The sequence below is a fragment of the Ipomoea triloba genome, chromosome 13 (assembly GCF_003576645.1).
Source record: "Ipomoea triloba cultivar NCNSP0323 chromosome 13, ASM357664v1".
Classification (NCBI taxonomy): domain Eukaryota; kingdom Viridiplantae; phylum Streptophyta; class Magnoliopsida; order Solanales; family Convolvulaceae; genus Ipomoea; species Ipomoea triloba.
In genome coordinates, this window is record NC_044928.1 from 26907574 (window position 1) to 26927801 (window position 20228).

General features: G+C 35.4%; 4 protein-coding genes across 4 annotated transcripts; 2 read left to right on the plus strand and 2 right to left on the minus strand.

Annotated features, from left to right (window-relative positions):
• Positions 1–756: 756 nt before the first annotated feature.
• LOC116000967 (phosphatidylinositol transfer protein 3-like) lies at positions 757–3049 on the plus strand. Its single transcript, XM_031240846.1, has 6 exons — positions 757–1180; positions 1494–1746; positions 1873–1909; positions 2008–2113; positions 2220–2330; positions 2615–3049. The coding sequence occupies exons 1-6, from the start codon at positions 941–943 to the stop codon at positions 2729–2731; spliced, it is 864 nt and encodes a 287-aa protein (XP_031096706.1). The 5' UTR covers positions 757–940; the 3' UTR covers positions 2732–3049.
• A 638-nt stretch (positions 3050–3687) lies between these two features.
• Positions 3688–6189, minus strand: LOC116002826 (cytochrome b-c1 complex subunit Rieske-4, mitochondrial-like). The gene is made up of 2 exons (XM_031242991.1): positions 5881–6189; positions 3688–4600 (listed from the first exon to the last, which is right to left on the minus strand). Exons 1-2 carry the CDS (start codon positions 6062–6064, stop codon positions 3963–3965), a joined length of 822 nt encoding a protein of 273 aa, XP_031098851.1. The 5' UTR covers positions 6065–6189; the 3' UTR covers positions 3688–3962.
• Positions 6190–11526: 5337 nt separating this feature from the next.
• Positions 11527–17232, plus strand: LOC116001909 (E3 ubiquitin-protein ligase ORTHRUS 2-like). The gene is made up of 9 exons (XM_031241866.1): positions 11527–12094; positions 13205–13737; positions 14191–14316; positions 14904–15003; positions 15086–15147; positions 15245–15350; positions 15957–16098; positions 16189–16406; positions 16522–17232. The coding sequence occupies exons 1-9, from the start codon at positions 11624–11626 to the stop codon at positions 16894–16896; spliced, it is 2133 nt and encodes a 710-aa protein (XP_031097726.1). The 5' UTR covers positions 11527–11623; the 3' UTR covers positions 16897–17232.
• A 427-nt stretch (positions 17233–17659) lies between these two features.
• LOC116001910 lies at positions 17660–19963 on the minus strand. Its single transcript, XM_031241867.1, has 5 exons — positions 19524–19963; positions 18706–19069; positions 18488–18558; positions 18068–18166; positions 17660–17939 (listed from the first exon to the last, which is right to left on the minus strand). Exons 1-5 carry the CDS (start codon positions 19854–19856, stop codon positions 17829–17831), a joined length of 978 nt encoding a protein of 325 aa, XP_031097727.1. The 5' UTR covers positions 19857–19963; the 3' UTR covers positions 17660–17828.
• Positions 19964–20228: the final 265 nt, after the last annotated feature.

The window sequence follows — 20228 nt, forward strand, 5'->3', positions numbered from 1 at the left end:
TTATTGTTAAACAATTAGAGCATCGACAAAGAACCTAACCTATTTGTTGGTCATTCGAAGAATGTCCATCACATCTTTCAAGAGGATTCTTTTGGAGGCACTTCAAGCACTTTTATCCCCTAATCATGACAAATAGAGGAGGATGTCGAGACATCTCTACTTTAAAAAAAAAATCATAGTTAAGGGACTAATTTGTCAATTTTAAAGTCAAGCGTTGCAATTAACCAGAGTCCTATAATCATAGGACTAAAAGTGTAATTTTCTCTGAACGCAATTACCTTAATGTAGAGTAATTATACCTGAACACCCAAATCTTACGCTCATTTTTTACTTTCTATAACATGACATGCCTTGATTGTTTAATTTAGTAGAGTGTCATCATGTTTATCCATTTTTTTTTATTCATCCAATCAAATTTAAACACAAGTGAAATAAAAATTAGGAGTATAATTTTAGGGGTACGTGATGTATTTTCGTTACCTTAATTAAAACTCATGATAAAGTCTTAGAACATGATTAGTGTGATGGGACGCCAAACAAAATTTAATGGAATAATAAATTTAGAGTCCTCGTGACACGCGTGTGACAGCAGATTTGAAAGTAGGACACCTTGTTTGAATAGTATATGCATTATGCGTGGCTGTGGGATTAGAAAATTAGTTTAAGAATCGTTATGTCTTAATGACTTTGAAACTGGAAAGATAATTGGAGTGTAAACTACTGCTTCAACCAGTCAAATACGTACAACTACTGCCATCAACTACCAAACAACAAACTGAAAACTACAAGTATGGTTATCGTTCCCCATCTGCCATTGCCATAACTTCCTGATCTTCATTTCTTCCTGCTACATCACAGCTAGAGAGAGAGAGAGAGAGAGAAGAAGAAGAAAGGAAGGATCTGTACTCTGTTTGTTTGGAAGGAGGAGGAGGAATCGACAATGACGTCCTATTTGCGAAAGACGTTCTCGAGTACATTTGGTTCCTCAGCGGAGAAAGGGAAGAAGGAGAGCAAGGCTTCGCCTCCGCCTGAAGCCGATGAGATTCCGTACAGCGACCACGACTCGGAAGCTTCGGACGTGGAGAGCAGTCGCGGAAATTGCGCCGAGAAGGAAGAGGTAGAGCGCAGTAAAATCGGAATCATGAGAGCTGTTGTTCAACGGGAAGATCCTTCCGCTAAGGTCAGTCCGTTTTTCTTGCTAATTACAGCTCTGTTCGTTTTTTCCCCCTTTTTGCATAAATTTGTTCAATCCTTCATTTCAGCTGTCTAGTTTAATGATCATAAGTTTAATGATCATAATTTCTGTTGATCCGAACTTGATTTGCTATTGCTTGGTAACTGATTGAGGTTTGTGGACAGTGAACTAAGCCTTTTTTAATTGCTTCAATTGATTAACGGTTATCAGATGCATTAAACATTCGAGAGGTTTTTTCTGGTGAAATGGATTGAAAAACTTGAACGCCTGATCAGCCTTGTGTGTTGATGAAGTGCAGGATGTGGATGACTTGATGATTCGGAGATTTTTACGAGCTAGGGATCTGGATGTTGAAAAGGCTTCTGCAATGTTTCTCAAGTACTTGAGCTGGAGGAGAGAATTTGTGCCAAAAGGCTCCATATCTCCATCTGAAATTCCAAATGACCTTGCCCAAAACAAGATGTTTATGCAGGGGAAAGACAAGCTAGGGCGTCCTATAGTTGTTGTGTATGGCGGCCGCCATAAGCAAACAACTTTAGATGAGTTTAAGCGTATGCACTTCTGATTCTGAATTTGTTATGTCGAGCTTATACTTTGTTTTCTGATTTCTCCTAGAACACATATAATCGCTAAACGCCTGCTTCATACTGAGCTCATCTTCTTTATTTTTATGGCAGGCTTTGTCACGTTTTCACTTGATACAATATCTTCTAGGTAAAATGGAGTCATTTACTTGCCTCTGTCTCTCCCATTTTCACTTTTGAAGGTTTTTTTTTGTAATGAACTCTGAATTGTTTTGCTGATTCTCGCAGAATGCCAGACGGGCAGGAGAAGTTTGTAAGCATAGCAGACCTGGAAGGATGGGGGTATGCTAACAGTGACGTACGGGGATACTTAGCGGCTCTATCAATTTTGCAGGTTGGTCTTTCCTTCATACTATGAAAGGAACCGAAAATGTTATACTCAAAACAAATGTGGAATGAGTCTGAAGACTTGTGTTTGTTTCTCGTTGTGACAACTGCAGGATTGCTATCCTGAGAGGCTAGGCAAGTTGTTCATTGTTCATGTGCCTTACATATTCATGACTGCATGGAAGGTCATTTACCCATTTATCGATAGCAGAACAAAGAAAAAGGTGAATTTCTAATACCAGTGCTAGAAATCCAGTGACTAAAATCATTCTGTTATGATTACTCTGCATTAATTCAAAAATAATTAGATGCTTACAGCCTTCTTGGATAGTATGTAGCCTATATGATTGAATTATGATCATCCCTGCAGCACTTTTCAACCTAGTATAACCACAAACTCAACCAAAACTTAATCCCAACTCTTCTATTATAAGTTATAACAACCAAGAGATCTTTATTGGTTAAATATAAAGTATCATTTATTCTTTTTGTTCTCATCTCTTTGCAGATCATTTTTGTCGAAAACAAGAAAATGAAATCCACCCTTCTTCGAGACATTGACGAGAGCCAACTTCCAGAAGCATATGGCGGCAAACTACCATTAGTTCCTATTCATGACTGCTAAATGATGAGGTGCTAAATGTGCCGTGTGCGCTACCAGGACCCTTTTATTGAACTAATTTCATCATTGACTTCTTCTCCACAAGCCTTACCTTCTATGGCTATGACGCTATCGCGGATGACTGAACTCATCATACCTTGAATGGCCCTTTAGATACCTAATATTGATATCTATTTTAGAAGAGGCTTTTCGAAGCCTAGTAGTGTTCAAGGGCATGGCATAGTTCATCGACCAGAGATGTGATGATCAACCTGCCAGTATACTGTATACCATTATTTTTATGCCAAATCTAGATGATATTGGGATCTTTGAACTCTGTCACGAATATGTTTGCTGCTGTGGTTAGACTACTTTTCTTGTGTATGAACTACTAAAACAGAAGACTCTCCCTACCCACTTTCCAATTGAAAATTTTTCCAATTTTCCCAAAAAAAAAATAAAAATAAAAAAATAGGAAAGTGTAAAAAAGAAAAGGAAAACATGTTTAATGGTAAATGAAAAACATTTTTCAAGTTTTTCAAAGGCTATTTCCAACAATTTTGGAAAACTTGGAGCATCGATGGCAATAGTTTTCTCTATGTTAATGTGCAAGGCACGGGCCTTTCTCTCTGCTAATCAGAGAGTGTGTGCAAGGCACGGGCCTATTGAATGCATTAGTGAGACAACTTTTTTTCCCCTCTACCTCTCTAAATTGGCAATCCCCAACTATATGAGTTCTTTTTTCCTATTCTTGATGTGGGATCCATTATTTTTAGAGAATGGATATAAAGAATTGACGAATGAAAATAAATAGAAAAGAAATTGCAAACTAACCAAACTATTTGTCTAAACTAAGCAGAACATGTATATGAGAGGCAACAAAGTTGGCCAACATCTGAATCCCTCCCTAGACATAAAAATTTCCATCACCTATGATTATCAACTATATTGAACTGGGACATGCAGTGAGAAAAACCACATTGCAGTACAGGAAAGTTATATAATTCATTGTTATAGAAAGTTTAAAAATTATTACAAACATGGTTCCAAAATCTGAGAAAGAATTTAAAAATTGGCCAGCTGCATTATTCAAAACAGCATGCACTGTTCATGACTGATGTATAAATACAAATCCACGGGTACTGAACTCTGTAGGCCAAGAAACAAGAAATTCAAAGGAAGTCTTCGTCAAAATCAAATCTAAGGTCCAGCAGCTTTCACTGCTGTGTGGGGGTACAAAGTTTGCCCTAACTTTTCAACCAATAAGAAGCTTGTTCTCCTCCAAGAAAGTGTAAGTAGGCACCTCCAGATTGTATGGTGCAGGTCCCTTGCGAATCCTACCAGAGATGTCGTAGTGAGAGCCGTGGCATGGGCAAAACCAGCCACCAAAGTCTCCGGCATTTGGTAGGGGAATGCATCCTAGATGTGTGCAGACTCCGATAACAATAAGCCATTCAGGGTTCTTAACTCTCTCTTCATCTTGCTGTGGGTCACGAAGCGAGCCAACATCAACACTGTTAGCAGTTTTGATGTCCTCGTCAGTTCGACGCCTAATGAACACGGGCTTCCCACGCCACTTGACTGTAACAGTCGTCCCAGGTTCAATACTTGACAAATCAACCTCAATGGAGGCCAGGGCAAGGACATCCTTACTGGCAGACATGCTCAAAACAAATTTGAGTATCAAGAGGCGGACCAATGAGGCGTACACGAACCTGCCTCCAGTCAGAACAAAGTAAGCAAATGCACGCTTGCTGGGGTCACCAGGTGGATAGCGCTCATGGTTGTGCTCATCATAGACAATTTTTGAGCTCGGATTCTTGATTGCAGCCACTGTTGGTGGAAGATCTGAAGAACTCTCTTTTGCAGGGGCCAAAGGACCAGATGAAAACCCTAGAGTAGTTGCACAATGTCAAAACTGTTACTGAATGCAAATAACTAGTACTAATACAATCTAACTAAACTGCAATATCTTAATTTAATAGAAATAGGGCAGAAAAAATACAGAGTAATAAGTAATAACCAAGTAATATTGATGTTGTTGTGCCTCAACAACTAAACATTTTACATCGGTTTGATGTATAATGCATATTCAGACTCCACTTAATGATGGCCAGCTGATTAAATGGTGAAAAAAGTGACCATACAAAGCCTGGAGTTGATGAACAAATGCAATTTCAACATTTTACATGTTATTTTTCAAGTGCCATTATTGTATAGGACTACTAATTAAATTATCAAAAGAACCCATCCACTAACATTGCCATGTGTTAATGCTTTCTACTATTCATCAGATGACATCAAATGATTTAACAATCAAATACTTCTTCAGTCTAGTTTAGCAAAATCGGTCTAACAGCAAACAATAAATAGTAGCTACAGATCCTTTTACACTTCCCAGGAAGGTCAGTAATTGCAGTTAGCACAGCAAGACAATATTTACATAATTGCTCGATCCATAGACTACTATTATATTGCACAATGCAAAATATAACACAGAAAAGCTTCACAAAAATACATCCTTTCAGCCTCTTCATCTAAATAAGTTCTCTCTCCACTAGTGGTGTTTAGTTCCAAATTTTGGACACTAAATTATGCATAATTATAGCCACAATATCATACAATAGTACACAGATAATGGTGTATTATTACAAGATCATTTCTTGAATCAAGCCTAACCTTGCACCTTAAATAACTGAAACTATGCTTTCCAACAAAAGTTTTACCAGCAAGTAAATGAAACCATCACCAATATTTAAACACAAGAGTATAAGATAAATAGACAATTAGGTACCTCAAAAAAAACATGGACTTCTGACTCCAAGAAAACCGGAATGGACTTTAATGATGATACAAAAAAAATTGAATGTAACTGGAGACAATTTCCCCCTTCAAAAATTAAACATCCTTTTATGTAATGAGTGCCTAACATATTTTAACCTACTGATTAGTATCTATTTTCCAGCTCCAATTATTACGCTTCAATCTTAAAAACCGTACCATTAATCAATTAGAAATTTATAGGCAATTTATACGCAAATAGAAATTCTCCAAAGAGGCAGAATAATCAACTAAATGCATCAATAGGATCAACAACAACGAAAGCCAAAAATCGCAAAATGAAGGATCGGCAGGGTAAATAGAGAGAACAAAAAAGAGATAAATGATCAAACCTCTCATTTGATCCAGATACATGAAACCGAGCGAAGGAGAAACCGATCGGGTGAAAGTTCCATCGGACGAATCACCGGAAACGGCGAGAGGGTTTCTGGACACGACGGACGGGGAGGTCTGAGCAGCTGACATCCAAGACCATGATGACAGACCCGACAACCTCCGGCTCGCTATTCTCAACATCCTTATCGTCTTGAGCTGATCCCCGCCGAGCTTCCTTCGATTTGTATCTTCGAACTGTCTTGGTTAGGGTTTCACGGTCTTGTCGAATCTCGACTCGCAGATGCTCAGATACCTGGCTATGATTAAGAAGGATTTATTTGTTCTTTTTTTTTTTTTTTTTAATGCTAAAACTATTGAGGAAATTGCATATTTGGTCCTTAGAGTCTGTTACTTGTTTCAATATGGCCCTATTGTTTGTCCTTACATTGGGTATTTGGGTAGTGATTATAGAGTCATTCAACTATAAGTTTGACATATTCAACATCATCATTATGCCCTAAAAAAAGGATCATTTGTTATGATAAAACCCAAAAAAAAAAAAAAAAAACTAAGAATAAACACTAATTTTTCACCACTTTTCCAATATTACTAATATAATCATTTGGGACAATTAGTAACCAACTATTAATACACATGTAAATTTAGACAATAATTCTATTTTCTTGAATTTTCTTAACTATACCAATAAATATTTTACTTGCAACATTTAATCATTCACCCGACAACGACCTCATGATAAATGACTCAATGAAATTGTATATGTTTATTAGCTAATCTAACAATCAGTACAATTAAATTAACAAACAATGATACTATAATAACTAAATATATCAATGTTGTATGCATTTTTTTATTTGAAAATAATCCATCAAACCACGCATTTTTTAATGTGAGATGATGTTCTTACAAAGTCTTTTCAAACTTTATTTGATCAACTTATGAGTACATTTTGAAAATCAATTTATTATTTACATATTATCTATATTGAATGTATACATATACAAAATTCATCTCATAAAAAATCTAAATTCATTTTGACCTGACCAATATTAATAGCGGATGTCGCTAACAATTACGACTAACAAGCCAATTGTCTAACACTCATACAGAAAGCAGAGTTTTTGAAAAAATGGACAAATACAAATAAAAAATATAAAATAAAATAATAACTCAAATTATGCATATAACCACTCATCTTACTTGTGCTGACATTTTTATTTGCTTTTTAGTCATGCAGTTCTCAAATATCTTATATCTAGCATGTTCATTTCCTGGAGTCAAATATCTCTACACTGCTAAAAACTTTGCATTTTCTGACCATCCAAATGTGATTGAAAACACGAAATTTTGTTCAAAATTTTCCAGAGTCAATGGTAGCACATGGTTATTTTGGCAGTGGAGAGGTTGAAATGGACAATCCAAATACTTGAAAGATGGGTAAAATTCAATCGTTATATCGTGGACCAGGGTCCACAGTCCTATACGACGTTTTTTTAACTTTAATTTTAACCGCGATCGTTTATTGTTCAGTTCGCATTACATATGTTTTTTTATTGTAAAGCATGTGTATGTATCTTGTGTTATGTGTTTATGTACATCATGTTATGCAATTATGTACCTTAAGCATAATAATTTTGTACCTTAAATTGATTAGTAGTCGTATAACACAAAACTTATTGTGTGCCTTATTTTACGAATCTATGTCTTGTATTATGAAATTATGTGTCTTTAGGACATAAATTATTTACATAAATCATATATGAGAATAAGTCAAATAGAAAACACGTGTATGTATCTCGTAGTAAAATATAAAACATGTGTAAGTATCTCGTGTTATGCGTTTCTGTGCATCATGTTATGCAATTATGTACCTTAAGCGTAAGGATTTTGTACCTGAAATTGATTAGTAGTTATATAACACAAAATATATTGTGTATCTTGTTTTACGAATTTATGTCTTGTATTATGAAATCAATTATATGCGTATAGGATATAAATTATTACATAAATCATATATGATAATAAGTAAAATAGAAAACATCTGTATGTATCTCGTGTTATGCGTTTTTGTGCACCATGTTATGTTATTCTGTATCCTAAGCGTAAGGATTTTTGTATCTAAAACAAACTAAACTTTGTGTTGAAACATGAGAAACGAGAAGCTACAAAGTCCGTTAAAGTTTAAACATCAAACAACGTCATTTTGATATAGGCATTATAGGGTCGACAATGCTATGTGGAGTGTGGACAGTTGTCCACGATATAAATTACCGGTAAAATTAACTCTCTTAGAACATCAGTCAACAAATAACTGTTATTTAAAATATCAAATTATCATTAACATACCATACATGTTCACGCCAAAGCTATTTAAAATATCAAATAACAGTTATTTGTCAGTAACATAACGTTTGTGTTCACACCAAGACTATTGAAAATATCATATAACGGCTATTTAAAATATCAAATAACGATTATTTGCCAGTAGTATACAATTCGTGTTCACACTAAACTTCGTATTGTGAGTTTAGACGTCCTTGACGACAACTTGCTTGTTCATATGGGAAAGTTTTAATACGAAATATTCTCAATTAGTCCAGTCACAGTACTTCACATATTAATCAAAGGAGTGTGGCACACACACTTTCTTTAAATATATTTTGTTTTCTCTAGATGGTGCTAACAGAGTTGAAGAGTTGATTTACTAAGATATACTCCGTAATATATTGTAACGAATATATTTGAACACTTAAATAATATTAATAATATAAATATAAATGTGCAATCCAACTATTAACTTAAAATTTTAGTTGAGATGAAGCACATATTTCAATATAGTATTAAAATTTAACCGATACTAAATACTACCAATTCAAATTTCCACCTCACACAATAAAAAAGAGACTATGGCCGATACACGTCTATAAGCTTAGCTTTGCTTCAATTGTTTTAATGTTCCTGATTTCCTATGGTGCAAATTGGAGTTTTAAGTGACGTAAAGAATCGGACATGTAACGACTGGGACTTGGGAGCATGTTTGGACAATACAATCATTAGTTTGACACGTAAATATGAAAGAAACTAAATATATATATATATATATATATATATATATATATATATATATATATATATATATATATATATATATATATATAAATAAAATATCACTATTATATATCAATGATACTATTCACAAGGTATCTATCAACCATAAATCTGTATTTTCATATCAATTGGTATTGTGTAAAATGGTCTTACATGTTTTTTTTTTTTTTGGGTATTTTATATTAATAAATTATTCGTGAAATAATTGTCTAAGTGTCTAACAACACATTACATTGTATAAAAATATTGGATTTTATATCACATAGGACCACAATAAAATTGAATTAAATATATCAAAATTATAAATCGTGAGTTAAAATTGTAATTGCTTATTTATTTATTTTTTATATTTGAGCGACCAGATTTATAATTAGTTAGTTTGACGAAATATAATTTTAGATATTGAGTTAAATTATTAGTCCATTCTTACCTAATAGTAGTTGTGATCAATAAAGGTCAATTATTATTACACCAATAAATGCTTTTAATTATTATTACATGACAAATATTTAAAAATCATGAGTAAAATATAACTTTTTTTTTTTAAAGACATTATATTTTTTGTTCATGATAATTGATTTTTCAAAATAACTAAATTGTGATCATACAAATGGTTTGTCTAAATACAAAGACATATTATAACACATTAATGTTAAGGGTTATATTAAGTAGGATTAATTATTTTGAATGTCGAGTAGAATCCGTAATCATTACATGAATGTATACATTAGACAAATTTCTAGATTCTATGCGGTGAGTTTGACCCATGGAGTGTTAGCAACAACAACAAGAATAATACATGTGACACTTTGATACAAAAATTATGTTATATTTACTTAATCACCACTTTTGAGATATATAAGTACTTATTATGCCTTCCTCAATAGTGGAGATTTTGGTGTGATTTTTGAGATTTTTATTTATTTATGTGTGATTAAGAAATAGAAAATAGGAGTGGAGGAAAAAATGAAAAGGAAAAAAACAAAACAAAATAAAAAACATATATATTTTTTTTAAAGTACTTACGCGCCCAGGCGGGCGCAAAATCTGCGCGTGCTTGAGGCGCAGTTGTCCTGAACCAAAGTTGGCCCCACAGGACTGCCAAAATCTCATCCATTGCAGGAGAAAAAAATCATCAAAATCTCCTCCCCACATTTGTTATAAAAAAAAAACTCACTAAATTTTTATTATTCAAAAAATCTCATTAAAACCCACGAATGAAGATGACTTTATTATCTTCTCTATATAATTAATTATTATTTCATAAGGAAGTAATTTTACGCTCCATACCTTTTGAGTTAATTATAGTTGTAACTCATCAAATATGAATTATTTTCACTTTTGCTATTTCGCTTCAAAATTTAGAATATTTGATATTTGGTTATGAATACTTGTCAATTTGAATGCTCAAAAGACCAAAAGACCAAACTTTGTAGTTGACTAAATTTGAAGTGACAACTTTATAAAAGTATATAAGCATTAAATTTAATCAATATTTAAAATAAGAAATAATAATAATAATAATACTCTGTAATAAATAATTTGACTAAGGGTTTGTTTAGAAACTCGAAAAATGATTTTTGAAAATCATTTTATGGGTTTTCAGTATCTGGATGTGCTTGAAAAATCCAGTCAACGGAAAACATTTTTCTTTGATTGGAAAAAATATAATTATTTTGACGAAAGTCATTTTTCACCGCAATCACAACAACATTTTCGGTGAAAATCAGTGGTTTTTTAGTAATAAATTAAATTATATTTAATATTATTATAAATATTTTTCATATTCTAAATAAAACAATTGAAATGTTTAATTATACAATTGTACTCATTTTTCTAAAAAATGAATCAAACACACTTGATAGAGTCACTAGCATTACAAAAAAGGACAATTTTTTCAAAATGTAACCAAACATTGAAAATGAAACTATTTTCTAAAAACTGACTTATTTTTTCATAAAATATTTTCAAGAAATCATTTTTTCAGTTTCCCAACCTACCGTAAAAAGTAAAAATATTGCATTCAATTTTATTGCAGATTTCTTACCATTTTTGATGTGACATGTATAACATCAAGTCACAAGTTCTATCAAGTGTTTTTATGGCATAGAAATTAGTTGAGCAATTAATATACTTTTTTATTATTTTGAATTACATAATTAAAATTGATAAATGAAAAATTAGTTGGACAATATTTATATCTCAATCTTTAAGATTTTACAGCTAAGAAAAATGTAACGTTATAGTCTTTATTTTTACAGTATATTTTAAAAAATTAATAAAAATTATAACATAGAAAGCCCTAAAATTAATATTTTTGAAATTATAATAATAATAATAATTTAATTACTCTCCTCATAAACGGAAAGTTTTCAAAATGAGATTTTGTCACCGTGCAAGTATTCCATATTTGGAGCCACGAAATTAGTAGAGGGAAAATGAAAAGTTTCAAAATTTGTCACCAAAAATAAAACATTTCGTGCGCCAATAAGTCCACTCTCCCACTAACATACTTAAAAAAGTCTCCCGTCTCTCGAGAGCCGAATACAACGGCTCCACTTCCTCTACTGTCCTCCGGGATTCGAGCTATTCTCTCTACTATTGTGTGTGTTTTACTCGCCGGAAAACCTCATGGCGGAGGCGACGACTCTTCCCTGCGACGGCGATGGCGTCTGTATGGTGTGCAAGAGCAAGCCGGCTTGGACCGAGACGTTGACGTGCAAGACATGCGCTACTCCCTGGCATGTCGCCTGCCTCCCGGTCCCTCTCGAATCGATGGCGGATACTGACGAGTGGGAATGTCCGGACTGTTCTCCGTCTGTTGTTGCTGCCGATGCTCATCTGGCCGTGAAGCCGGCATCGGTAACGCCGTCGTCGACCTCCGGCGACCTTATTGCGGCGATTCGGGCTATCGAGGCCGATGCGACGCTCACCGAGCAGGAGAAGGCGAAGCGACGACAGGAGCTCATGAGCGGAGGCGCGAAGGTCGATGACGCCGATCGAGAGAAGAGGAACGCTAGTGGCGATAACGAGGTTCTCAATCTTCTCGACGGGAGCTTGAACTGCTCCATCTGTATGCAGCTTCCGGACAGACCTGTCACGGTGAGATTTGCTGTTCATTTAGTATTCGTTTTGTGATTTTAATTTAAGCGCTTTTCTATTTTTGTTCTTATTTTAAGTAAATGACTAAATGTAGTAGTAAGAGCATGTTATTTTCAATTTTCACGGATATGACTAATTTGATATGGCTTTAATCGTAAATCTAGGCACATATAGTTCTGATTTGGCTTAATAACCGGAGTATTATACCGATTAAATGCACTGGACCTTCGGTGTTTGACCAAATGTTTCTGAAAACGTTTGTTGTTGAAGTTGACTAGAAGTTGGTGCTTGAACTGGAACAAGAAAATGCGATTCTCCTTTAGGGTGCTACTGTCTTCATCTGCATTTACTTCTGCAGTTGTTATTGGTTCTGAATTATTGCACCAATATCAGTATCTCTGCAAATTTCTGTATATGGTTTATTGCAAGGGTTTTGAGGATACTGCAAGTAGTATTTTTAGCATGTCATGATGTCTGAATACTCTCTGTGGAGTTTAGAGTTGATTCTGAGTCTGCTGATCAAGTTTGCATGGGCTTTTGCTTTTTAATGGTGATTCTGTTTTGGCAAAATGGTGTTTGACCTTGGGATTGCTTGATTGGTAGTAGAATGCCATTAGTGCTGTACTGTCAGTGGGTTGAACTGTGATGAGTGAAATATATTTGTCAGTAGGCAAGTCAGAAGTTTACCTTGGATGAATTAGCATTATCAAGGGCTATAGCTGTTGATTTTTTTTGTTGGTTGTAGTTTACTACCCTCAGCAGTCATGATTCTTGTTTGGTGATTGGTGGTGAGATGCCCGAGTTTAATGACACATGCCTGTTGCTGGGTATGGCCTGTGATAATGCATTCTATATAAATATGAGGTGCCAAAGTTGTTTTTGAGAATGTAGTTCTAATCAAGGTTGAATGGTTTTGGTGTGTAAAGGGAGGAGGAAAATATGGTTCTTAAAAAAAGAACTAATAATCATTTGCATTTACATATGCACTTGTTATTCTTTTCAGTAAGATGTTGGTTTCTTGATGTGCTTAGTATGTTAATTATTGCATTGATATTATAACCCTGATGTTCTTTCTTCCATTTGGCTAACTGTATGGTTCACTTGTTTCAGACACCATGTGGCCACAATTTTTGCTTGAAGTGCTTTGAGAAATGGGTTGGTCAGAGGAAGCTTACTTGTGCAAATTGCCGTGCTGCCATTCCACACAAAATGGCAAGTCAACCTCGAATCAACTCTGCACTTGTTATTGCAATCAGGATGGCTAAACTCTCAAAACAAAATGTTTCTGATGGGCCTTCAAGAGCATATCATTTTATTCACAATCAAAATAGACCTGACAAAGCATTTACTACTGAACGTGCAAAAAAGCCTGGAAAGGCTAATGCTGCAAGTGGAAAGATTTTTGTGACCATACCTCAAGACCATTTTGGTCCAATCCCTCCAGAGCATGATCCAGAACGGAACATGGGTGTCTTGGTTGGGGAAAGTTGGGATGATAGGTTGGAATGCAGGCAGTGGGGTGCTCACTTTGTACATGTTGGTGGAATTGCTGGTCAAGGAGACTATGGTGCTCAGTCAGTTGCACTTTCTGGTGGTTATGTAGATGATGAGGACCATGGAGAATGGTTCCTCTATACTGGAAGGTATGCTTTTGGCAGCAATTTGTCACCTCTTTTTATTTTTAAAAATTATTATCAATAAGTTTTTTAAATTGTCTTCTATCTTATATTATATTGTTTTAAATTTGACTGGAAAATTGTGTGTTTACTCCTTCCTTATCTGTCTATTTTAGTGCTGTTCAGTTCATCTGTTGACACAATTGCATTTTCCAGCAAAGCAGTAATACAACATTTATTTCTTACTGATCAATGTTGTATTTCTACTTTACTGGAAAATGCAATGCTGTCAACAGTTCTAATATTCTCCATTAAGGTGATGATGCTTACTCTACTAGGTGGTGAATGCTCTATAACTTACTATTATTTGTTATATAATGGAGTGTGTTGTCAAGTGCAGTTATCCATTAATGAACAGTCTTTCATTCGGTGCTTAATCTGGGATTACTTCTGAAATTCTTATTTTGATTGGTGGTGTAGTGGTGGAAGAGACCTTAGTGGGAATAAAAGGACAAACAAGCAGCAATCATTTGATCAGAAGTTTGAAAGGGGTAATGAAGCCTTAAGAGTCAGCTGCCGGAAAGGATATCCTGTACGAGTTGTGAGGTCAGTTGATGGTTACTATACTCTGGAATTGACAAGGGTGCTGACAGGATAAAATACCTGTCCATCCATAAATTTTAGAAAATCCTCAATTCGAAAAATATGTGACCTTGGAAAACATATTAGTGGTTAGTTTGTTCCAGTTATTGAGATGTTTGGGCTATATTATAAACTGATATGTGCATAGATTCTCAAATCATAATCAAATTATGAAAGAGGCTTTTGGTTGTACAAAGACCCATTTTGGAACAAGAATCCACATCACTCCCATTTTTGAACAAGAATCCACATCACTCAATTTGAAAAATATGCGACCTTGGAATTTGGAAAACATATTAGTGGTTAGTTTGTTCCAGACTTCCAATTATTGAGATGTTTGGGTTATTATAAACTGATATGTGCATAGATTCTCAAATCATAATCAAATTACGAAATAGGATTTTGGTTGTAGAAAGACCCATTTTTGAACAAGAATCCACATCACTCCTATTCAGGTTTGGAAATAATTTAAAATGCTGCAATGCTTGAAAAAATGGGATATTTTGTGAATCTGTTTGCTATCCTTGCATTACTTCTCTTTTGATATCTAGGTCTTTTAAGGAGAAGCGTTCTTCATATGCACCAGAGAAAGGAGTACGATATGATGGGATTTACAGGATAGAAAAATGTTGGCGCAAAGTTGGAATTCAGGTAGATGACTTTGCTGAATTGTGTTTTTTTAAAGGGTGGGGTGTGTCATATACCGTCACAATGTCTGTTTTTGACTATGTAGGGATTTAAAGTTTGTCGGTATCTTTTTGTACGCTGTGATAATGAACCTGCTCCGTGGACAAGGTTTGTTATACCATCAATGTTTTCTTTCTCAATAAAATCAGTCTCTATGATGTCTAGTTTTATAATGTGAACTTAATTCTCCTTGTCTTCTTTGCAGTGATAATCTTGGGGACCGGCCAAGGTCCTTACCTGATGTTAAGGAGATAAAGAAAGGTGCTACTGATATAACTGAAAGAAAAGGAGCTCCTGCATGGGATTATGATGTGAGAAGCAACTCTTTTGAAACACAGTTTTAGGATCATGCCATGGTCTTTGCTACTTCTTTTTGGTCTAATGTTACATAACTCAAGCTTGTCCTTAATTTCAATAACCACTAAAATGATGCATCATATACATGTAAAACTTGCTTTTAGATGTGGTTTCTAACTTCCTGTTTTATTGAACTTTTTGTTTAGTTCCTATTAGTGTCCCACTTTAGTTTTATTGTAAACCTAGAGAGGGGGAATTTGATATGAATATTGGATTGGGAATTAGAATTTGTATGCGAAATAGTTTAGGTCAACACCTCTTGTTGTGGAGGATTACTTGTGCTGTGCCTGGCTGACTGGTACCAACACCTCTTGCTCAAATACTAATGCTTCCTTACCCAAAACCAGTCAACAAGACACCACATGACACCCCTGTGCCTGTCTGACTGGTACCAACACCTCTTGCTCAAATACTAATGCTTCCTTACCCAAAACCAGTCAACTAGACACCACATGACACCCCTGTGCTTGTCTGGGCATCTCTTAACAAAATCTTATGCATGTCCTAGTTGTGATAGTACACTCTTTCCCAAGTTAAGATGTCTTGCTTATGTTATGCAGGAGGAAAAAGGTTGCTGGCTTTGGAAAACACCACCTCCAGCAAGTAGAATGGGTAGCTTTGAATGTGATGAAGATGGAAATGTTGTGAAGAAAGCTCGAACCAAGAAAAAGCAAGTATCTGTGAAGGAAAGGCTCCTAAAGGGTACAATTTCTTGTAATTTGGACTATATCATTGTGTGCTTAAGCTTTTTAGTTGAAGTGGTCTTAAGATGAGGTATTCAATGATATGCAGAATTCAGCTGTCTTCTTTGCCACAAAGTGATGGTTAACCCTCTTACTACACCATGTGCCCATAACTTCTGCAAGGCATGTCTGGATGGTGCCTTTGCTGGTCAGTCTTTCATGAAACAGAGGAATTGTGGAGGACGAAGAACATTGCGGACACAGAAGAATGTAATGAAATGCCCATCCTGCCAAACTGATATATCTGATTTTCTGCAGAATCCACAGGTATCTCGCACACTTATGTATATCATATTAATTACTCTTTTATTCCCTGAGGTGAGCTAAGTTTGATAAGGAGTAATATCTGAGATTAAGCCTATGTGGTGCTCTTTCTGGGCAGGTTAATCGGGAGTTGATGACACTGATTGAATCCCTACAGCAAAAAGTTGAGGAGGAGAAGGCGGAGTCAAGTGAAGGTACTTCTGGTGGCATAGATGGGGCTGATGAAGATATAAGTGAAGAGATTGATGGAGAAACTGATTGTTTGAATGAAGAGTGTGCTGAAGAAAATGGTGTTGTTGCTGATGATAACAATAATGCTATAAATGAGGATAGCGTGGAGGGCAATAAGGCTGATGAAGCTAAGAAGCCTACTACAAAACCTAAACAGTCTCGGAAGGGGAAAAGAGCCACAAGTTGTGACAGCACTGGAATAACTGGAGCAGCTGATGAGGTTAAGAAAACTATCACGCGGAAGAAGGCAAAAGCTGCATAAGAAATGAAGCCAAATGATGATAGTGGGGCTTAGCTGCTATGTTCTGTAAGCTGACAATTTTCATGATCCAACTGCTATGTTTTGGAAGGTGATGGTTTTGATGAACCAACTGCTGAGTTGGTGAGGTGTTGATGCTGTGTTGCACCACAGCTTAAATTACTTCATATATGATATGTAGCAACTATGTCCTGAACTGAATCGGGGTAACCGAAATGGCTGTTCATATACTTGGTGACATGGTGTCCAAATTGTATGGTATATGTATTTCATTTCGCAAACATTAATACTTTCGAAGTTTGATTTAGCAAAAATGGTATTTGCAGACTTTGAACTGAATTTTGGTGAAAAAAATATAGAGCTGACGCACTTGGAGTGAACGTTATTCGCACGGAGGCAGCACGGTTACACTCATTCGGCAGTGAAAGTGGTTGCTAACTTCCTGTCCCCTCTTTTATTTATTTATTTATTTATTTTTCCATATTGAGGTAGACAGTGACAAACACCCTATCTAGTAGCTAACACCATCTGGAGGGTGATTGAAAAATCTACAAGCCAAGGTTTGCAGAGTCAAAATTGTTTGTCACCCAATATGCACATGTTTGCTTCTCTATGAATATATTGAATCTCACAAACTTGCTTCTCTTTCAATGTAGAGAGGTTTTCGAGATAGAAACTTTTTTTTTTTTTTGAGGAAAATCTCATGTTAGTCTCCCCATTGGAGATATGATAGATGAAATAGTGCATGGTTGATGTGGAATCGATGAGCTCAACCATTGGAGATGCTTTTAGATATTTGACATCTTTTGTATCACTTTAACCATCATCTAGTAAAGGGTAATTGTCTAATTGATTTCACTATACTATCAGGTTGAGTATTACCAAGTTAAGAACACATCATACATTACTTACACTGAGAATGTTTAAGGTAGGGACTACTTAGAGTTCTCTTGATACTTTTGCAAATCAAGTTTGTCAATCAATGCTGCCTTTTCCTCCTCTGGTAGAGCATTGAATATGAAGACAGATTTATCTCCTATATCATCCTGCAAGCCATAAAATCCTCTACTCATTTAGAATGACCTACTGTGGTTGTGGAAATATAACTCTCTCAACATTCTAGTTTAAAGAGTGCCAAATTAACAAATAGGTGAAGCAGTAACAAAGGGTCTACCTTTATGGGCTGTGTGAACTTTCTTCCGGCAAACACCAGAAAAAGTGCCATCCAAACGCTCAGTAGGGTAACTTTTACTCCGTCGTCCATCAACCCGGTCTGCATACCCACAAGAACCAAATGATTTAATATATTATACTCCCTTGCAAGTCAAAATATTGAAGCTCAAAAAAATGAAGCCAATTTTAAGCCATGCTTTCAACTTCATAAACATTTCATTTTAGAAGTCTCAAAAATCTCATCACTAACAAAAGTCAGCAAAAAACATAGCAATGTTAGCAGTGTTCATCATTTGTTAATGAAGCAATCCTCAATTCAGAAAGAACTTTAGTAATACGATGAGTACTAAACTCCTTTCACTCACAAATACTCCATTTCAAATGTTAAAAATGATTGGCTTGCGCGGTTGTAAAGAAGTACCAGGTGTCCTAGAAGAACTGATGGGATGACAAATGTGAGAATTCCAGCTTCCAACTTTCCATAGCAAAGGCCTGTATTAAATAAGGGAAGTTAAACTGTAAAGCCCATATTATAGTTTGGCAAAGAAATCCCAGACATCACAAGTTTTTATGTGAAGTAGAACTAAGAATGATAGAACAGACACATATCTGAAGCATTGGTTATACGTAAGATCTCACCTTCCTTGAAGACGAGCCCGGTCAGTGCAGCAAAGAGTGGGCCAACAAACCAAACGGCTGTCGGATTTTCAATAACATATTGAACTAAACTGCTGCCAGCAGGTTGAGCAAGTGCAGAATACGTTGCCAGTGATCCAAAAACACCTATAGCCCAAAATGCTTGGAGTGTGCGTTTAATTTCAGTTACATATATGTGAATGAGATAGAGAGATAGGCCTAATCCACAAGCTCCAAGCAAGTAAAGGATATCAAGATTGCTCTCAATCAAGTCCCTTAGTACAAAATCGTCTGGAAGCAAAACCGCTGAAGATGCAAGAACAAATGACACAGCTGCAGTTACTAATCCTGATCTATATAATATAACCTGGTGAAGTTACCACTAACATCAGAAAAACATAGATCGCTGGAACATTATAAATAAAAGAAAAAAACAGAAATTACTAATGCAACAGCCTCAATCTTAAAACAAAGGCACCATTTAGTACACAAACTTAGTCGCTTCAATTCAATTATAGCAGAAATTTAGCAACTTCGATTCGACGGAAAACTTAGAGCAGAAGAACTAAATAATACGGACTAATAATAATAATAATAAAAAAGAGCAAAAGTTTGGAGCAGAGACTGAATGAAAGCTACAAAAAATAGGTTAATACTTTCGATTTGATAAACCAAACTCAACAATTCAGTGCTCAGGAACAATTCAAAATGTGAGCACGATTGATATCGGAGTGCATTTCAAATGCAACCAATGTTCAAACAAAATGACAGTAATGTCAATAACATTCAACAGTCGAAAAGGAGAGGACGAAAGGTAATACCTCCCGGACGTCGGAGTCTTCGACGGTCCACGGACCGTAAATCCCTTGATAAACTACCGTCGAATCGGAAGGAGGCGGTGAACTTTCTCCGACGGCCTGACATGCTACCTTTCTCTTTACTATCGACAGAGTAGCAGTAGTCGGAGCAACAGAAGCAGAAGATAACCGATTGAAGAGAGCACTGTTTGTGGTAAACGAGGATAGCACAGGAAGCCTTCTTCCTCCTCCTCTTCTTCTACTAGTCGGTGCCGGACACGGAGAAGGACGATTATCAAAGGCGATGCTTGAGATTGAAGGCGAAAGCAGCGCCATCGCCGCCGTGATAGAATTCATACGCCAGCTGAGCCTCGCAAATTTGCCGATAAAATTGCGCCAATTTCAGTTATAGCTCTAACAGTCAATCAGGAACCATTCAATCACTCCAGGTTCTCCCTATGCCTGATATTTTGCTCCCTAAAACTAAATTTCATTTTCACTTCATTGTTTCGTAAAAATGTAAATTACATTTTCATAATCCCTACTAAAAAAAAGACTACTACGTATTACTCTATTATTTGTTAAGTAATACTAACTCGTTTGGGGTAGTATCTCGGGCACATATTCTTTTGAACCTAGAGTCCCGATTAGTAGTAATTAGTAATTAGTAATATACTGAATAATAATTTTTTTTGTAATTTTTTTTAATATATTAAAAATAAATATTTA

Coding starts and splice junctions, on each gene's coding strand:
- LOC116001910 (XM_031241867.1), bottom strand. CDS start 19,856: ATGAATTCTATCACGGCGGCGATGGCGCTGCTTTCGCCTTCAATCTCA. Junction 18,167..18,487: donor CAGTTCTTCTAGGACACCTG/GTACTTCTTTAC, acceptor GTGGGTATGCAG/ACCGGGTTGATGGACGACGG. Junction 17,940..18,067: donor AGTTCACACAGCCCATAAAG/GTAGACCCTTTG, acceptor TATGGCTTGCAG/GATGATATAGGAGATAAATC.
- LOC116002826 (XM_031242991.1), bottom strand. CDS start 6,064: ATGTTGAGAATAGCGAGCCGGAGGTTGTCGGGTCTGTCATCATGGTCT. Junction 4,601..5,880: donor GTATCTGGATCAAATGAGAG/GTTTGATCATTT, acceptor CAACTACTCTAG/GGTTTTCATCTGGTCCTTTG.
- LOC116001909 (XM_031241866.1), top strand. CDS start 11,624: ATGGCGGAGGCGACGACTCTTCCCTGCGACGGCGATGGCGTCTGTATG. Junction 12,095..13,204: donor TTCCGGACAGACCTGTCACG/GTGAGATTTGCT, acceptor CACTTGTTTCAG/ACACCATGTGGCCACAATTT. Junction 14,317..14,903: donor TATCCTGTACGAGTTGTGAG/GTCAGTTGATGG, acceptor TTTGATATCTAG/GTCTTTTAAGGAGAAGCGTT.
- LOC116000967 (XM_031240846.1), top strand. CDS start 941: ATGACGTCCTATTTGCGAAAGACGTTCTCGAGTACATTTGGTTCCTCA. Junction 1,181..1,493: donor GGGAAGATCCTTCCGCTAAG/GTCAGTCCGTTT, acceptor GATGAAGTGCAG/GATGTGGATGACTTGATGAT. Junction 1,910..2,007: donor CTTGATACAATATCTTCTAG/GTAAAATGGAGT, acceptor TGATTCTCGCAG/AATGCCAGACGGGCAGGAGA.